Source organism: Leopardus geoffroyi, chromosome C3 (genome assembly GCF_018350155.1).
Source record: "Leopardus geoffroyi isolate Oge1 chromosome C3, O.geoffroyi_Oge1_pat1.0, whole genome shotgun sequence".
Classification (NCBI taxonomy): domain Eukaryota; kingdom Metazoa; phylum Chordata; class Mammalia; order Carnivora; family Felidae; genus Leopardus; species Leopardus geoffroyi.
The window spans coordinates 9,704,697-9,719,720 of NC_059338.1; the positions used below are offsets into that span (position 1 = coordinate 9,704,697).

General features: G+C 45.2%; 1 protein-coding gene across 1 annotated transcript in view; it reads right to left on the reverse strand.

Annotated features, from left to right (window-relative positions):
• Window positions 1–3,816: 3,816 nt before the first annotated feature.
• FAM78B (family with sequence similarity 78 member B) overlaps window positions 3,817–15,024 on the reverse strand; it is an 80,891-nt gene continuing 69,683 nt past the window's right edge. The window contains exon 2 of the mRNA XM_045455669.1: window positions 3,817–5,311. Coding sequence (XP_045311625.1) covers window positions 4,789–5,311 — 523 coding nt within the window. The 3' untranslated portion in view covers window positions 3,817–4,788. The remainder of the gene's footprint in view (window positions 5,312–15,024) is intronic.

The following is a 15,024-nucleotide window of genomic DNA, read 5'->3' on the forward strand; positions in this document are numbered from 1 at the left end:
TCAAACGGGAGTCATTGTTGTTAATAATCATAAAGACAGAAAGATAAGGCCAGTCCTCAGATATGCTATCTTCAACAGAGATGTTTTTTACTCTACGTAAAGGACCGTAAAAGCCCTTTGTAAACTGTGAAGCCGTGTACACCTCAGAGGAATTGTTAGCGGGACTGAGGTCAGTGGTACGATCCATTATGGGAGGGAGCACGGCTGACCGAGGAGGGCAATGGCACTCGCCTCCCCAGATGCGTTCCCATAAAAGTGTTGGAGGAACAGCCCAATAACCTTGCCACTGATCTGGCAACTCTCCTGAAGGTCTTCCATAGGCAGATGTCCTACCAGGGAAACTGGAACCAGATGTACTCAAGATCTCAAAAGAAATTAATGGCAATAAGACTCCGGGGTAAAAATATCTTTGTGCACCAAGCTTGCTCACTCAGCTCCCTTTCTATCTGAGGATCATTTAGGCTTAATTATAGAGTTCAGGCGTTCATTGGGTTTTTGATTAATTTTCTTTTCAGCTCAAGGAGCGTGTGAGTGTAGTGGGTCTGTGTGTGTGTGTGTGTGTTTACATCTTTCTTTGCAACTCAGTCGGGAGCTGGCTCTGGTAATGTTTAATTGTGCCCTCCATTCTAACAAGATCGTCCAATGTGCCAACCGGAGCTCGGAAAGCCATTGTCTCCGCTGCCTCCACCCCACGGGCTGTTCCTGCCGTGTTGAGGGATGGTGGGTGGCAGGCCCTTGCTCAGCTGGGACCCTTACTGCAGGATGCCTGCTTTCCTCCTCCTTTTGTGCTTATGGTGTTTAAGGGGTTCTGGGACCAGGAGAGCAGATTTCCTCCTCTACTAATTACCAGTGCCGTGCTGAGAGCTACCGACTGACAGCCAGCTCACCCACACTGCAGCCCCTGACAGGCATTTTTCTGGGCCAATCTCCCTGGAGATTACAAGGTTCTCTGCATTAGAAAACAGTGTTAGTTCTCTGATTTTTAATACATCCACTTAGTAGCTGGTAGAGACTACATGACTGTGGGTGAAAGTGACTTGCTTTCTCCTTTGCTTCCTTGTCTTTTGTGCCCTCCAGGCAGGGAACATCTGGGGAGGCCGCGCAGGAGTGTCCTAGCATGGGATTTGGAGCCCAATGGCCCAGTTCAAACCCCAGCTCCTGACATTTTCTGTTTGTGTGCCTATGGATGAGTCACTTAACCCCTCTGGATCTCAATGGATTTTCTGTAAAATGGGGATAATAATACCAACAACAATATTGCACTCCTCCTAAGACTATCTGGGGATGAGAAAACGCACGTAGAAGCCTTTGGTAAAATACTCTACAAATCATAATTCTTTTATTTTACTGCCCAGAATTGTTGCTTAGAACATGATTTTGACCTCTGAGATATCATTCCTAGTACCAGGGACAGAGAGTTATTAAAGGCCCATGGAATGGTAGGTGGAGTGAGGACCAGCCTCCAGCCTTCTCATGTGCTGTGCACTAAAGCACTGACCTGGGAATATAAAATCCATGCTGCAAAGGGCCCAGATTAAGAGCTCAATCTTGAAACAGCTGTCATGGATAAAAGGGAATCTGGAGCATTCAGTTTTTGACATAACTGTAACGAAGATTTCACCCTATTTTTTAAAGGATGAATTTAATGGTCTCTAGTGCTACAAAGGTAAATGGTTCAGGGATGGAAACGAGGAGAGGACTGTGGGTGTCAGGTAAGTGTGACCATGCTGTGCTATGAGATTTAGGGGACCCAGGCTCTTCTCTTGGCTCTGCTGCTAATTAGGTCTCTGACCCTGAAAAGATGAGCTAATTTAACTCGCAGTTTCCGTGAGATCGTGGAAGAAAGGATCTTAAAGGTGACTACATTTAAGATCTATGACCTGACAAAACAGTCTTTTCCACACGGGAATCAAAAACTCTGGTGTCACCAGAAACCATTGCGTATGTGCGTGTTCGGAATCCAAGTATAGTCCTGACACCTCCCGACTAAAACCTGATCAAGGCACTGAGTGAACTTCTCTAAACTGACGGCATCTGGTATCAGACCCAGGGAGTCTCAGGAGAAGAAAAGCCGGGTGGGAAGATGTGACCCCAGTAGAGATTTCAAGGTGAATTCTCTCTTGTTGGAGAGCCTTTCATTTGACAATATCCTGACTAAGCTGAAAGGTAATGATCTAAGGATCAGAGAAAGAGAAGGGATTGTTTCCTTGTAAAACCACTATAACTTTAAAATAATTGGCTGCAGGGCAATGGAGCATTCTGCCAGGCTCATTCCAGAACCAAGAGACCCAACTGCAGAGCTTGCAATGGTATCACCAACAATAATCATAATGTATATTTGCCCAAGGGCTTTTAACTTTTATAAGCACTTTCCCCTCTATTTTTCTCATTTTGGTATTACATAATTTTCCAGAAAACTGGCCAGGTCATTTCTTTTCAAACTCTGAAAAGTGTGAATTTTCAGCAGGAGCAAGTCTAGTTAAGTATGCTACCCTTGGCTTTATACAGCTATGCCCTTGAAAAAGTTACATTATATGTAAACGTGATTGTGGAAGTCATCTTGTTTTAATGGATGGGCGAGGGGAATTTAAAAACAGAAACTTTGTATAGGATCTTGTAATTAAGTGATCATTTTTACCAGCTGTTTGGTACAATGTTGGTTTTTTAAATATTAGGTTTTCTTCGGATAGGGCCATGTGGGTTAGATTCTAGGATCAGTGTCTCAGCATCCCATAAGGTTGACATCTAATTCATTGAGAGGGAAAAGTTGTTTTGAACATCAGAGTGAAAAATAAGCAGCTTTATTTCAGCCATGGCGTTCTTTGGAGCTCCCTTAAAAAACAAGGAAGCATGGGAAGGACAGACATAACAGCTGAATTATTTTTAAATGGAATGTCTCCAGGTCTCCTGTGAGTCACTGATGTGTCATTAATGTGCTGTTATAAATAGCTCAGCTTGCCATCAATAACTAATCTATAAGACAGTAGCTGGTGGTTGGGGTGTGAGGTTAACACTACATGATTTCAAGTGGATCTGTTAACCCTCTGTTGTAAATAAGCACCATCCCCTGAGACTAGAACCTGAAAGAAATTAGACTTAATTGCATTTTTAATAAAAATAATTTAAAAAGTCCTCTTGCTTTTCCTTCTCCATTCCTAGACTCTGGGAGAAGATCTCATTGGAGCCAACCATATTGGCTCCATATTACATAGGACCAACCATATTGGCTCCATATTACATAGTCCATATTACATAGGACTGTAATAATTACTCTGACCCTCAACTCTTTTACCTCTGAAATTAGGCTGCCGGTATCCATCCATAAAATCCACAATGACACTGTGGCAGTTTTATAATTATTTTGCTTGGGGGATTTGGGTGATGGAAACTAGAAGAGCTGGAAAAATTCTTACTGTAAAGACTAGAAACTCTTTAAAATGTTTGAGATTGGCCTAGCTAAAGGAAATATGGTCTCTCATCCTTGATGGTTGGATCTCAGCCATAGAGTCTTGCTTAATGTGAGCAGCTCATATTTTCATTAAAGAGCTCTGAAGTTAAGCATTATGAAGCACTTTCTCACAAATGCTCATGCAGTTAAAGTTGAGCTTCTGCGAAATTGAGCTAAAATAAACATATATAGATAAAAAGCGTATGTACTGGGCTACAAGTACATAGGTAGGCACTGCTGGCAAATGTGTTAGTTATGCTGTCTCCATCCTGACGTGTATGTTTGAATGCGTGCATGTGTATACATATGTGCATTCTGTATGTTCACATCATTCAGAAACTAAAAAAAAAAAAAAAAAAAAACAAAAGGAATGAAAATAGTATTCTTATTTGTTAAAATGTTCTTGAAATTCGACATGGATTCCATGGTTTAGAAACAATGATCTTTTTGTAAATTTAGGGCTGGAAACGGGGAACAGAATAGGCAGCTGTAAACAAAATTGCAATTAAGGTTTCACTAAAAACATGGCAAAGGCCCCAAATATCATAGCTACTGTAGAATTCAGGAACTATCTATCCAAATATTGTGATTAAGGAATACTCTGAACGATCAGATTTTGGAAAGAAGTGGGTAGATGGAACCATTGAGAGTCTCCATCTGTCTGTTCACATCAGGACCTTGGACAGTTCCAAGGAGGCTCTCCAGAAGGGAGCCCATATCACTCTATCTCTCGTTTTTTTTTTTTTTTTAAGTGTGCCTTTCATTCCACTGAGTATGTTGAAGAGCTGATGGTCTACCAATAAATTCACAGGTATTAATTTGTAATAACAACTTATTTCTTTCTCTCCCCATTCTCTTCGCCACCTGACTTTCATTCCACCCCCATCCCCAGCACCCTCCAGTCAGACAGTGGGACTGTCTGTCTTACAAACACCTGGTGTGGATGTTTTCACTCCCACTTCTAATTGGTTGGGAAGCAGCATTTGCCACAGGCACTGTTTAATTTTGTTTCCATCCCCTGCATCTCGCAGGAAAGCAATGGTCAATAGTTCAGATAAAAGAATCATCCTGGTCAGCTCCAAAATATGGCTACTTGCATGGTAATCACAGCAAGTCTGTCAAATCAGCGATTTCTTTATTCCTAAAAGGAAGGGAATTTTCCTAAGGATTATGGTTCTACCACCCAAGAAGCAGCCCTACTCTTCACAAGTGGCTGCAAAGGCTGGCAAACCGAGAGGTCTGCTTTGGCTCAGAAACTCAGTTTGGCTCCTGCCACCCCTGGCAGCCTCACTGCGTGTCTCAGCGTCATGTGCTCCACACACAGTCAGGCCAGTCTGCTTCTACTTAGGAGGGATCACAACCAGAGGTGGCCCTCGTTTGGGTCTCCACATGAGGACCTGGGCATCGTTGGCATTGGGTTTCACTAGTGCATTAGGGGGGATGGGCTCCATCCGGCTCAGGATCCGGGGCTGCTCCTGCTGAGTCCTGCCCACTAGCCGGGCCCGTTGCCCCAAGAGCTGAAGAGGGTCCACCTCAATGTCCACCCTCATCCTCCACTTGATGGTCTGCAGAATGATCTTCTCCTTCGTGGTGGTGTTCATGGCCACCAGCCAGGTAGTGAAACTTTGGTCCCTCTTGATCCTTGTGAGCAGTGGCACATTGCTGTCACTCACTGGCACTGCCCACGTCACACTTGGGTAGAAGTTGTCATTCATGCTGACGGAGAACCTGGAGATCTTGTTGGTGGGACCAACCAGGGTCACAGTTTCTGTGGTGTTCCCGTACCAAGGGTAGCTCACCCCATCTGAGTCACTGATGGCTTTTACTCTCCCTTCCCTCAAGTCAGGTAGTTCCCAGCTTGACCTGGCAAAGCAGAAGAGATGCACAAGAAAAGAAGAGGCTGTATGAATTTTTCAAAAGATGGAGAGGTGCCCAACACTTACTAACACAGTCAACTTGGTCAAAATGGGAAGCTCAGAGGGGAATTCAGGTCAGAAAGTTCTATGCTGTGCTGCTTTGGGATGAGATAGGGACAAATCGAAATAACGCAAAGATTAAAAAAAAATACCAAAAAGTTAAATAAAATCATAGCCGGTTTAACTGGCAACGGGAAGCTCAAAGAGGCATTTGTGAGCCCCACAAAGAGGTATCAACCACTTGGGATGGTGGAATTGTCATCAGCTATTTAGAGTCATTCCATTGCAAGAACAACTTTCTTGGGAAGTATGAGTGTGTGAAAGGTTTGTTTGTTGGGAAGAAGTGGTTACGGTTTGATGTACTTGAAAGGAAGCATCAGGTGGAAAGGAGGGCAAAAGGAGGCAGAGTTAAGGGTTACACAAATTTCCCAGAAAATCACAGTCGTAGAATTTCTACTCAACAAAGAGGGTTGCTTAAATTCCAATCATTGGCCAATCCAGCACTTGGAAAACAGACATAGAAACTGACACACAAGGAGATAATGGTCACCTTCTGGAAACCACCTCAAAGCAAACATTGTGCTGTAGGCTGGCATACATAGTCTCTAAAGTGCTATTGTCCCATTGACTTCAGGTCCAGACTGGAAGTCTAATTGCTAATTTTATTTTATTTTTTTAAAGATTGTTTTCATGTTCATTTATGTTTGAGACAGAGAGAGAAAGAGAGCGAGCCAGGGAGAGAGAGTGCAAGGACGCGAGGCGCAGAGAGAAAGGGAGGCAGAGAATCCCAAGCAGCCTTCACGTTGCCATGCAGAGCCCAATGTGGGGCCCAGACCCACGGGTCATGAGATCATGACCTGAGCTGAAACCAAGAGTCAGATGCTCAACTGGTTGGGCCACCCAGGCACCCCATTAATTGCTTAGTTTAGCGAACCTGCCATTCTGGGCACTTTGCTACTTCTCTTGGGTACCCCTGACTTTAGCCCATGTCTCTTCCCCCAGCTCATCATCATCATCATCACCACCGCCATCATTGTCACAGCTGATACTTATTGAATGCTGCTCTATTTCAACCACTGTGCTAAGTACTTTAACTATGTTGTCTCAGTTAATGCTCAAAATATCCCACAAGATAAATGAACTTTTATTTCCATTTTACACATGAGAGGATAGAGGTTTAAAGATGTTAAGGCCCATAATGTGGGTTCTACAGATTGTAAGAGGTGGAGTTAGGAGTTATTTGACTCCAGACTTTGTGCTTTTGACCACTATACCATATCACTTCCCCAAGTACCCTTACGTGGTTCTGGAGAAAGTCAGAGTGGAGGGGACTCTGGCTGTCCATCTGCTTGCAGCTCCCAGAGCAGCCACCGGGAGCTGGATTGAATCCAAACAGAAGCAGAAATTAAGTCGGCAGAGCCTGAGTGTGCATTCTCCATATACCCACTGCTGGGACTAGGAATGATTCTTAGTGATATGAGAAGATTTTTTTTTTTTTTTTTTAGTGAAAGGCAGAGGGAGAGAGAATTTTTAAAAAAATTTTTTAATGTTTATTTTTGAGAGAGACAGAATGCAAGTGGGGGAGGGGCAGAGAAAGAGGGAGATACAGAACCTGAAGCAGACTCCAGGCTCTGAGCTGTCAGCACAAAGCCAGACGTGGGGCTTGAACTCACCAACCGCAAGATTAAGACCTGAGCCGAAGTTGGATGCTTAACCAACTTAACCAACCAACCACCCAGGCACCCCTAGAAACAGAATCTTAAGCAGGCTCAATGCTCAGTGAGGAGTCTGACACAGGGCTTGATCCCACAACCCTGGGATCATGACCTGAGCCAAAACCAAGAGTTAGACGCTCAAACCACTGAGCCACCCAGGAGCCCCAGAAGAATGTAATAATTAAAGAAATAAAAGAGATGCTCCACTCATCAGCTAAGTTCTTCCTCTTATGAAGTGACAGAAGATCCTACAGGGCTTTATACGAATGGCTTAAGAGAGAGCTCCACTGTCAAGTTGATGCTGAAATGTCTCAGCATCTTTTACTGTCACGCAGGGACATTGAGACGCTAACTACTGCCTCTGGCTGGCCTCCACAGCACTTCCACTGTGGCTTCCTGGAGAGGAAGTGAGCACACAGCTGCAAGAACCTTTTCTCTTGTCTGCATGCCCTTGGTAGCTGCCGGGAGTAACTGCAGTGTATCATGATTGGCAGAAATGAAGACGAAGAAATGACCTCAAATAGAAAGTCAGAGAGATACCGTTTTGCTGCACATGCTGGTTGTAGCTGGGCCAAGGAGTAGCTCACCGAAAATGCTGTGGCCATTTCTTACTGTACAAAAGGGAGTGTTATTTGAGCAGGACATATTCATATATGGGTCAGAGGTCAGGTGAAGCCCAATCTGCTTATTGGGTTTATGAAATGGCCAGACTGGAGTCAGCTTCTTGCCTCCAGCCAAAGTGTGGAGACAGTTATTAAGTCACCAGGCATTTACTTCCTGTGTTGCCTCAACTCTGATCTCCGTTTAGGTTACAGTGATGAGACCTGTTTGGGGTTCTTTTGTGGGACTAGAGGACAAGTATTCTCAGCAGTGTAACACTGTACTTAGACACTGTGCCAACTGTGGCATATTGGCTGGGGAATTTGGTTTCTGATTCTGTTATAACACTGTCCTTTTAAAGACTGGCTATCTTGCTGGTTGATTAAGATACTTTGTCTATAGTGTCTTCACGGTTCCTATTTTTGCCCCCATCTTCCTGCCCAGAGCTACGTGAACAGACTTAAGCCCAGGGTCTAGAGATCAGTCAAGTGAGAAATTTACAAAGCTTAGTTTGGTCCCAGATGTTCCGCAAACAGAGATAATATAATAAGGCTCTACTCTTGTGTCTGTCTTGGGAGAGAAGGAAGACACCCTTTTCTTGGAAGATTCTGTGGAATAGAGAAACAAGCTTCTTATTCATCACATGGAAACAAAGGGACATGGCTGAGTTTAGCCAATGGGTGCAGTGACCTTGGGAGGCTACGTACCCCATCCATCCACATTGCTGTGACTTTGGCCACTGCTATATTGGAAATCCTTTGGGTCTGAGGCATGTTCTCTCCCACAGCCCCAGGGAGGGTTTGATTTTGGAAGTAGCCAAAATTCACTATGACTTAAATCTAGAGAATAGGGAGTAGGTTTCTTTTCCAAAAATATCATAGTTTTATTTCTTTTATGAAAAATAGGTACTAATGCACACTCTAAGGTAGTGGCTTTTTTTTTCCTCCAAAAAGAGTTATGCCTATACAACGCATGATTGGTTTATATAGCTGATAAGCCAGTTTGATAATGGTTTTCAAAGAAGTCCCTGATGAGTTTCAGGAGTGATAGCACCGTGGAGTCACTCTCTCTTTTAGAGAACTACTTTAAATGAATGCTTGAGGCGCTTCAAATCCTACATGGTCAAAGTGAACTCACCACCTCTAGCATACACTTGGCCCCTTCTCCCATCTCTGCTGCAGCAGGTGACCCACTACTCACCCAGTCTTTGAGGCCAGAAATAAGGGCCATCTTCCTATGCTCTTTCCTAGACTGTCTCAGCTACCGCATCACTGCATCCTGTGAATTTTGCTCCATACGTGATGTTTGAATTTATCTCCTTTTCTCCAGTTCTCACTGCCGTCATTTAATTCACACCCTTAGCATCTCCCACCTGGTCTACTGGTAAGGGGCCACAGCTGGGCCTCTCTGCATTCAACCCCAATCCCTTTCAAATTCATCTTTTAGCTGCATTGGTGTTCCCACATGCAGACACGATTCTGTCCTTTCTACACCCTTCGAAGTTTCCTCTGAATGGGCATCAATGGCATCATCTACATGGTAAGATTCACGTTTCTTAATATATGGCTCTCCATGGTCTGGCCTTCCCACCCTAACATGCCATGCTGTTCTTCCCCTCTTCCTTTTGCTCATGCCATGCCCACTGCCTGAAGCTCTCTCTCCCCTGCTAAAGTCTCACTGGACCTAAGTACTCTTTTTTGAGAATCATTACATGTGTCACCTCCTCCAGGAAGCCTTCTCTTCCAAGCTGTCCTGGATATATCCAGCTCTTTACAGGTCCCAGGTTATATTATAATTGTTTGTTTATGTGTCTGCTTTCTCCATTAGATTATGCTTTCCTTGAGGCTTGGGATTGTGACTTATTTTTGGATCATTAGTATTTAGCACATTGTTGGCAGATAGTAGATCTTAATACATTTTTGTCAAAGGAATATTTTACTTAAATCATTTTCATGCTTGTCTCATATACAGCTTGTATATAACAAAGTGTTTTATCACAGTTTTATACTTTATATTTTCCCTCACCGTTAAAAAAACTATTATGTACCATTCACGTATTCCATTATTACAATTGCACCATGTTTAACACCATGTTTATCCTTGAGGGGGAGGCAGACAAGCCACACACAAATAAAATGAATGAACTGGTGACTACAAATGTATTTAGTGACTGTTCACGCCATAATATACCTACATACAAAAATTAATGACACAGACTTGGAGTGATACAGGAAGTCAGAAACATGGACATCCATGCAGGCTATAGGGGGAGGGTTTGGGGAGGAAATGGAATTTGAGCTGGGAGGAACAAAGAAGGGCACACCTTGGCAGGAGTTTCCGTCATGGACAAATGTGTGGCATTAAGCATGAACATGGAGTGTCCAGGAACCAGAGGGACCACCTGGGAAGAGTGGAGACAAGGCTGGTTGGGCAAGGCAGTGTCAGTCTGGGAGGAAGTGCCTTTAATAATGGGCTTGAGCACTGGGCTTCATCCCAGGGCTGGTGGGACTTTTCAGCGAGAGATGATGAGCCAGGAAGAAAGGTGATGCATGAAGAAGAATTAGAGAACCCAAGGGAGGGAACCGGGATGCTCCGGAGCTTTTGCAACATTCTAGGTGATCTTTAGTGAAGCTTTCATCTAGGCTGGTGGCTGAGAATGGAGAGGAAGGGCCACATATAAGAGATACTGCAAAGGTAGATCTACTGTGGCTTGGCAACTGATTGCCTCTCAGAGACAAAAGAGGGAATAAAGTAAAACATTCACTCAAACAATTATTCAGAAGAGCCAAGCACAGCTGACTGGTGTGTGTGTGTGTGTGTGTGTGTGTGTGTGTGTGTGTGTGTGTAAAATCATTCTCAGAAGTAACAAGGTGTGGCCTCACTGTGGCTGACATGCCACACCCATCTCCAGACCCACCCACAGTGGAATTTCAGGGTGCAAAGCTCTGACTCTTCCATTAGGCAGGGAAGACGGAGTCGTGTTTGTCTTTGTGTCTTTGCCCAGGACATGGTGGTTAGAACATGGAGCACACACACAACTCTCGTTTCTCCTTGTGTCTCGCTAGCTCTTCCTCACCATCCTTTGCTGGTTCTGCTTCATGTCTCAACCTTCTACCTTCGGAGGGCCCTAGGTCTCAGTCTTTGGCCCTCCTCTCCTTTCCATCTTGGTGAATCCAGTCTCATGGCTGTAAGTACCCTCTACATGCTGACAACTTCCAAATTTCTATCTCCAGCCTGGATTGCTCTCCTGGGCTCCATATACCCCCTGGCTCACCTGCCAACAACCCTGGAGTCACTCTTGACCACTCTCTCACCTTCCACTTACTAACTATTGGCAAATCCTGTTGATGTCGTCAATATCCATCTAGAATTCAACTCCTGCCCATCCATCACCTCCATCGCCACTACCCTGATCCAAGCTACAGCTGGCTCTCCTGGATTGCTGCACTAGCGTCCTAAACTAGTATGCTTGCTAATACTTCTGCTCTGCTGCTCTGGTCTATTTTCAACATGGCAGTCACAGTGGTCTTGTTAAACAAACGTGAAATTATGTCACTCCTCTGCCCAAAATGATTCCATGGCTCCTAAACTATTTAGGAAACGTCAATGTTCTTAAAAGGACCTAGGTGGCCCTGCATGATCTGGGTCTCCATTTCCTCCTGTATATCATTAACTTTTCTCTCCTTCTTGCCCATTCTGGCCTCTGTGCTGCTCACTGAGCATGCCAAGCAAACTCCCACCTCATGGCCTTTGCACTCTTCATTTCATCTGAAGCATTCTTCCTTCAGGATCTGTAAGGTTTGCTCCCTTGCCTCCATCATTCCTGGCTCAAGCATCGTGTTCTCAGTGCCACCTTTCCTGTCAACCATATTTAAAATTGCAACTTCCCGACCCAGTGTTCTTCATCCTATGTCTCTGATTTATTTTTATCCACTAATATACTATATAACTTATTTCGCTTATGGTCTCCCAACTCCCCAAATGTAAGCCCAAAGTATGTCTTATGTTGTGTTCACTGCCATATCTCCAGTACCTAGAACAATGCCTGGCACGTGGAAGGAGTTAAAAATTGGGGCCCCTGGGTGGCTCAGTCGGTTAAGCATCCAACTTCAGCTCAGGTCACGATCTCACAGTTTGTGGGTTCGAGCCCCGTGTTGGGCTCTGTGCGACAGCTCAGAGCCTGGAGCCTGCCTCAGATTCTGTGTCTCGCTCTCTCTCTCTGCCCTCTCCTTCTCACACTCTGACTCTCAAAAAGAAATAAACATCAAAAAAATATTTTAAAAAGGAGTTCAAAATTATTTGTTGAATAGATAGGTATTGAAACAGTCTGAGTGAAAGGTAGGAGGAGACTGAGTTTCAATTGGGACGCGATGCTTTTGTGGGGTTGCAAAGTTGGGTCTAGAGCTTAGGAGAAAGTGAGGGCTAGAGGTGTAAATCTGGCAACTGTCTGCATGGAGAGGGTCAGCTGACCTGACGGTGATATTGGGATCACTGGAGCTGAAGGAGATGCCTTAGGAGGCTCGTTCAGATGGCCAGAAGACAAAGAGGAAACTAAGAAGCAGAAGGACCAGCAAAAGGGGACAATGAACTTCCCAAGTCAAGAGAATTTCAGGAAGTCACCATTGTTAAAAGCCACATGAACTGGAGAGAGTGGGATTAAGAAAAAGACCATTAGATTTATTATCAAGACAGCGGTGAAGATATGCTGGTGGAGGCCTTTCGGTAAGGAGTTATGGGGGGAATGAACAAGCACAAGGGGAAAAAAAGAGAATTCAGGTAATTCCTTCAAGAAGTTGGGCACCAAAGTTGGAGAGTTGTCCGAGCAGAGGAACCGAAAGCAGGATTTCTGGAGCCAGGTTGCCTCGGCTTTTAAACTGAGTGCTACCACCTACTGGCTGTGTCAGTTAGATAAGTCACTTGCCCTCTTTATGCCAGTTTCCATCTCCAAGCCAGGCATAGTAATAGGACTCCCTTGATGTACTTGTTGTGAGCCTTAAATGAGATAATGAATGTGAGGCGTGTGGTCAGGCATGGGGCGCGAGTAAGTGAGATTTAAGTTCAGATATGAGTAAGGAAGCGAGACGCGGGAAGAGAGAGGGTTGGGAAAGAAGGAAACTCACACCCGTCGACCCTGCCAGCTGCAAACACTTGACATTGAGCATGTGAGGCAGGGATTATTGTACCCTGGTCACACACAAGGAACAGAAGCTCAGAGTGAACGGTGCAAACTCCTCCTCCTGGGGAGGGCAGTGCCAGGCTTTGAAGTCAGGTCTTTCTGTCCCCAAACCCTGCTTTCTCTCCTTCACCATGCTTGTGGGAAAGCTCCTTAATCTTAACCTTCAATGAGTCCCCAATCTCATTTTTTTCTCTTTGAGGTCTTCTTGGTGGTGAGTGGAGAAAGCACTGATTTGGGTGTCAGTGCCAAAGTAACAGCTGGCTGACCTCAGACAAGACACTCCTGTCGGCCTCAGGCTCCTCATGTGTAAAATGGGAAGGCAAATTAGAGAAGGAAAGTGACTCCAGGCAAGTTACATCTCGGAGCTGTTACAAGGATCACACAGAGCAATGGCAGGTGAGCAGACGCTTTGGAAACTATAACACACGAGACCCACATTAGTTATTATCTCAATTCCCCTCCTTCTCTTACAACCCTCTCCTCACGGGATAAACACAGTGTTTTCATTTTGGACAATCAGTCATTGACCCAAAGCGCACAGCTAATGGACTCGCCAATGGAGCTAATAATGAAAGCATCGATTATTGCAACCTTCATGCTTTCTGCAGCCCAGTTTTAGAAGAAAAAGGCAAATCTTCTTTAAACAAGCTCGTGCGAAGCATTTCATTCAAATAAGTGGCCCCTGGGTTGAGGTCCTGTTTCTACCCGGACCCAGCCAGTTCTCCCAGGGCCCACGAGGAGCAGAGCAACCTCCCCGAAGGAGCCCCTCTTTGCTCCCCCCACCCCTCCGAAGCCCCATGGTCACCAAGGAGGTCGGGAGCCAGCAGCAGCATTCTTGAGGGCAGGGAGTGGGCAGGTATTCGGGGGTTACTGCTGACACTGATGTCCCCTGATTGATGGGTGGTTTCAAGGGTGTTTCAAGCTCCCAGGGAGGCTGTGAGATCCAGGATGATGCTGTCCCTCAGCCCAGGCGACAGGAGCTCCTGCCTGGCCCTCCACTTTAAGAGACCCACTCTGCTATCTTCTGGCTATGCCATTTCACATTGTGGGGCTAAGCGGATGTGTCCATCTGGAGCCGGTGCCCCTTCTTCTAGACCATGCTCTGGGTATCTGGGATCTCAGTATTCCCAGCCCATATGGCCCCACACTTGCCTCCAGGGTTGATGCAAGGCCTTTTTCCTGGTCTGTCCTCTTAAGGGTAGTCTACTCCACCTGTGTGAGCCAAAGCATGGTTGTTTGTAGGGGGCATGTATGGAGTTTGGACAGGTGTGTTAGGTGGTTAGGTGCCTACATGCATATCCATGATGGTCCGTATCTCTCTATATGGTACAGAGCCAGGGTGGGAAGGAGAGTGGGGCCAGCTAGGGGCCGGCTCTTACCTTCTTATGCCTCTATACCCTAGCACAGAACTTGGAGGAGCCTGAGAATTCTAAATCTGAACCTCGCTTTCTACGTTGTTAGAAAGGTGTATCTGTCAAGGTAAGAGGACAGAAGCGATGTGATTTAGCACTGCCAGTCTGACTTACACCCTCAGCTTTCCGTATGTTGACTTAGAATTAAAACTACTATTTAGAAATATGGTATATAGGCTTTCGTTTGTGCTCCTACCTTGGATCCCACAAATATTGGGGACAGGTGGAGGTGGGAGATCTGGAGCCCTGTGGCTTTGGAAGTCTGGACAGCTCTAATTCAAAATTTTCTTTTGATTTGTGTGCTTTTACTCACATCTGTTCAGTCTTAACATTTACAAAGTACTCCCAGAAATAGCTTTGTACCCACTTCTTACATCAGTCTCATGAAGTGGGTATCATTCTACTTTCCGTTACACAATAGGGAACTTGCTCAGGGGTCACACAGCTAGCGATGGGCAGAGCTGAGTTGCGATTCCGGGATCTGATTCAAAATCACATGCTTTCCTCACAATGACGCCCTGGTACCAAATTAGTGGTCCAAGGGATCTGAAAAATAATGATAAGAGTCATGGGTGATATTAGCTGACAGATGCTGCTGTCACCAATAGTGAAACATTTTTTACACAACTGCTAAACAGACACCCTCCCCCCTCCCCAGGTGCCTCCTCCCTAGCCATCCAGGCTCCTTCCTAGGGCCCCGGATCTCTCCGAAATTCACCAACCAAACACAGGGTTGGACTGGGGACCTCTGAGACCC